This window comes from Salvelinus sp. IW2-2015, linkage group LG36 (assembly GCF_002910315.2).
Source record: "Salvelinus sp. IW2-2015 linkage group LG36, ASM291031v2, whole genome shotgun sequence".
In the NCBI taxonomy this organism is placed as follows: Eukaryota; Metazoa; Chordata; class Actinopteri; order Salmoniformes; family Salmonidae; genus Salvelinus; species Salvelinus sp. IW2-2015.
The window spans coordinates 36,932,959-36,938,039 of record NC_036875.1 but is presented as its reverse complement, the minus strand read 5'-3'; the positions used below and the strand labels follow the sequence as shown (position 1 = coordinate 36,938,039).

The window sequence follows — 5,081 nt, the reverse complement described above, 5'->3', positions numbered from 1 at the left end:
AGAACAGCAGTTGTATCATGGTCTAGCTAGACATGGCAAGGGGATAATCATGGTCTAGCTAGACATTGGCCATACGGCAGTATCATGGTCTAGCTAGCTAGCCATGGCAAGGCAGTATCATGGTCTACTAGCTAGACATGTCAAGGCAGTATCATGGTCTAGCTAGACACGGCAAGCATACAGGTCTAGCTAGACATGCAAGGCGGTATCATGGTCTAGCTATAATGGCAAGGCAGTATCATGGTCTAGCTAGCTAGCCATGGCAAGGCAGTATCATGGTCTAGCTAGCCATGGCAAGGCAGTATCATGGTCTAGCTAGACATGGCAAGGCGTTATCATGGCTAGCTAGACATTGGCAAGGCGAATCAGGGTCTAGCTAGAATGGCAAGGCGGTATCATGTCTAGCTAGACATAGCATTGGCAGTAATCATGGGTTTGCATCCCAAAGGGGACCTTGTTCCCTATGAACTGCACTTCTTTGAGCAGAGCCCTTTGGATATATAGTGCACTACATGGGAAATAGGGTGCCATTGAGATGTAGCCATGGTGATTGGCAACATACTTTGTGTTCTAAATTATGTTTGCCTGCCCTGCAGACCTTCAGCTGTCACTGGGGAAGGGTGTGGAACTGGCCAATTAGATTAATGTAATGGTGCGAAATTGGAAAACTAACAGCCTCCTCGTCTGTTTGATCACAACAGATGGCCTCCATGAACATTTTCCAACCTCTGGGGACCAAGAATTGAGAAGGGAAGGGAGCAACTAGGCTACATGCTCTTAGTCTAGTTTTACTAGATTAGCAGAGTGCATGATGGGTTAAACTGTACTTGACACTATAGGTCTACATCAGAACAATTGTGTGAGAGAGATAAATGTCTGGCTGGTGATAACAGCTATAAAGAGAGGTAAATGTCTTGGCTGGTGATAAAGCTATAAAGAGAGATAAATGTCTTGGCTGGTGATAACAGCTATAAAAGAGATACATGTCTTGGCTGGTGATAACAGCTATTAAAGAGAGATAATGTCCTTGGCTGGTGATAACAGCTATAAAGAGAGGTAAATGTATTGGCTGGTGATAACAGCTATTAAAGAGAGATAAATGTCTTGGCTGGTGAAAACAGCTATAAAGAGAGATACATGTATTGGCTGGTGATAACAGCTATAAAGAGAGATACATGTCTTGGCTGGTGATAACAGCTATAAAGAGAGATACATGTCTTGGCTGGTGATAACAGCTATAAAAGAGGATACATGTATTGTGCTGGTGATAACAGCTATAAAGAGAGATACATGTCTTGGCTGGTGATAACAGCTATAAAGAGAGATACATGTCTTGGCTGGTGTAACAGCTATAAAGAGAGATACATGTATTGGCTGGTGATAACAGCTATAAAGAGAGATACATGTCTTGGCTCGGTGGATAACAGCTTATAAAGAGAGATAACATGTATTGGCTGGTGATAACAGCTATAAAGAGAGATTAAATGTCTGGCTGGTGATAACAGCTATAAAAAAGAGATACATGTCTTGGCTGGTGATAACAGCTATAAAGAGAGATAATGTCTTGGCTGGTGATAAGCAGATTAAATGAGAGGTAAATGTATTGGCTGGTGAAACAGCTATAAGAGAGATAAATGTTTGTCTTTGCGTGATAACAGCTATAAAGAGAGATACATGTATTGGGGCTGGTGATAACAGCTATAAAGAGAGATACATGTATTGGCTGGTGATAACAGCTATAAAGAGATACATGTCTTGGCTGGTGATAACAGCTCTAAGAGAGATAATGTATTGGCTGGTGATAACAGCTATAAAGAGAGATACATGGTATTGGCTGGTGATAACACTATAAAGAGAGATACATGTCTTGGCTTGGTGATAAAGCTATAAAGAGAGATAGTGATAACAGCATGAAGAGAGATAGCATAAACTACAGATATGTTTGTAAGGACTGAGTCCCCATATTAGAAGTGTGACTATATTAAACAATCCAAAATAAGGCCTTCGATGCATTCCAAACTCTTTCATCCATCTTTAATTATCCAGATGTTTTCATATTTTTCTGGCCAGATTTCCAAACTATTAAACACAGTTTATGGTATGAACTTGCAAATCTTATTCAACGTTCAGGACCTCTGTATACACTGAGTGTTACAAAACATTAGGAACATCTTACTAATATTGAGTTGCAGCCCCTTTTGTCCTCAGAACAGCCTCTATACGTCGGGGCATGGGCTCTACAAGGTGTCAAGTGTCCACAGGGATGCTGGCCCATGTTGACTCCACAGGGATGCTGGCCCATGTTGACTCCACAGGGATTGCTGCTGCCCATGTCCTGACTCCACAGGTGGATGCTGGCCCATGTTGAACTCCACGAGAGATGCTGGCCATGTTGACTCCACAGGATACTGGCCCAATGTTGACTCTCAATTGCTTCCCACAGTTGTGTTCAGTGGCTGGATTGTCCTTTGGGTTGTGTGGACCATTTCTTGATACACACGGGAAACTGTTGCGTGAGCGTGAAAAACCCTAGCAACGTTTGCAGTTCTTGACACACTCAAAACTGGTGCGCCGGACCACCTACTACCATGACCCCGTTCAAGGCACTTAAATATTTTGTTCTTGCCCATTCACCCTCTTGGAATGGCCACAACCCATTTTCTCAATTGTCTTCCAAAAGCTATAAAATCACTATTTTAAGCTTGTCATCCTCCCCTCATCGGAACTTGATTGAGGTGGGGATTTAACACAGTGACATTCAATAAGGGATCACCTGGATTCACCTGGTCAGTCGATCATTGTTCCTTATGTTTTGTACACTCAGTGTGTAACTTATTAAACGTTTCAGGACGTCATGTACATAGGGCTTAGTTCAAGCGGAGAGTAAGTGTTGTTGGCGGAATGTCTGTGTGAAGGTGATTTCGTTTATTGGCTGCTCCCAGTTGCCCTGTGTCATGACACCTTCTAAGTGTTGTGTATGTTTCGCAGCTTACTCCCTTCCCAGGCGGGTTCAAGTGCTTCACCTGCTGAAGACATAAAAATCACTATTTAAGCTGTCTCCTCCCCTTCATCGACACTGATTGAGGTGGATTTAACAAGTGACATCAATAAGGGATCACCTGGATTCACCTGGTCAGTCGATCATGTTCCTAATGTTTTGTACACTCAGTGTGTAACTTATTAAACGTTTCAGGACCTCTGTACATAGCTTATTCAAGGCGGAATAGGTTGTTGGCGATGTCTGTTAAGGTGATTCGTTATGGCTGTCCCAGTGCCCTGTGCATGACACCTTCTAAGTGTGTGTATGTTTCCGCAGCTACTCCATTCCCAGGCGGGTTCAAGTGCTTCACCTGTGAAGAAGCACCTGACAACTATGAGTGTAATCGCTGGGCGCCAGACCTGTACTGCCCGCGAGGTGAGTCAGACCACTAGGACAAACCATTGTTCTTCTCAGCACCGTTGACGATTACATTATGACTTCAAGCTCAGGAAGTAATACTCAATGTGTAAATTCTACACTCCCTCTGCTCTCGGATAGGCCTACTCTTATTTTGTATTTAGATTAGGTGTTCTTTCCTTCTCTGAGTGCTTCCAACAAAGTTGTAAATTCCCACTCTGTTGGTTCAATGGAGGCCTCTGTACCTGGGTATTATTGAGTATAATGTCACCCTGCTGTTGTCATGGTTAGCTCATAAATAGCTAACCTCATCAAGAGAGTTAGCGTGGCGCGACCACAATCAGGCCAGATTTACAGCACTCTCTTAAGGACTAATAAGTTACTGTGGCCGAGCCCTAGACAAGACACATTCTTTGTATGAATAACAACCTCATAGATTGTTGGATAGAGAGATGCTGTGCTTGACCTAAACTTCCTGGAATGCACTGTGTAACGTATGGCAGAGGCTCCAATTCAGATACCTTATGGCAGAGGCTCCAATTCAGATACCTTATGGCAGGCGCGTCAATTCAGATACCTTATGGCAGGGGCGTCAATTCAGATACCTTATGGCAGGCGCGTCAATTCAGATACCGTATGGCAGGGGCGTCAATTCAGATACCGTATGGCAGAGGCGTCAATTCAGATACCGTATGGCAGGGGCGTCAATTCAGATACCATATGGCAGAGACTTCAATTCAGATACCGTATGGCAGAGGCGTCAATTCAGATACCGTATGGCAGGGGCGTCAATTCAGATACCTTATGGCAGGGGCGTCAATTCAGATACCTTATGGCAGGGGCGTTATACACATCTAGATGTGTATAAGAGACAGTACATGTATTGGCTGGTGATAACAGCTATGAAGAGAGATAGATTAAACTACAGTATATGTTTGTAAGGACTGAGTTCCCCCATATTAGAAGTGTGACTATATTAAACGAATCCAAAATAAGGCCTTCGATGCATTCCAAACTCTTTCATCCATCTTAATTATCCAGATGTTTCATATTTTTCTGGCCAGATTTCCTAAACTAATGTTATTAACACAGTTTATGGTATGAACTTGCAAATCTTATTCAACGTTTCAGGACCTCTGTATACACTGAGTGTACAAAACATTAGGAACATCTTACTAATATTGAGTTGCAGCCCCTTTTGTCCTCAGAACAGCCTCAATACGTCGGGGCATGGACTCTACAAGGTGTCAAGTGTTCCACAGGGATGCTGGCCCATGTTGACTCCACAGGGATGCTGGCCCATGTTGACAGTCTCTGCCATACGGTATCTGAATTGAAGTCTCTGCCATATGGGATATCTGAATTGACGCCCCTGCCATATGGTATCCAATTAAAGTCTCTGCCATACGGTATCTGAATTGAAGTCTCTGCCATACGGTATCTGAATTGAAGTCTCTGCCATATGGTATCTGAATTGACGCCCCTGCCATATGGTATCTGAATTGAAGTCTCTGCCATACGGTATCTGAATTGAAGTCTCTGCCAACGGTATCTGAATTGAAGTCTCTGCCATATGGTATCTGAATTGAAGTCTCTGCCATATGGTATCTGAATTGAAGTCTCTGCCATACGGTATCTGAATTGACGTTCTCTGCCATACGGTATCTGAAATGACGCGCCGCCA

At 43.4% G+C, this 5,081-nt stretch overlaps 1 protein-coding gene across 1 annotated transcript in view; it reads left to right on the top strand.

The window, feature by feature from the left end:
• The window catches only part of LOC111959234 (ly6/PLAUR domain-containing protein 6-like), a 60,795-nt gene that overhangs the window by 45,221 nt on the left and 10,493 nt on the right, over positions 1–5,081 (top strand). The window contains exon 3 of the mRNA XM_023980714.2: positions 3,317–3,415. Coding sequence (XP_023836482.1) covers positions 3,317–3,415 — 99 coding nt within the window. The remainder of the gene's footprint in view (positions 1–3,316; positions 3,416–5,081) is intronic.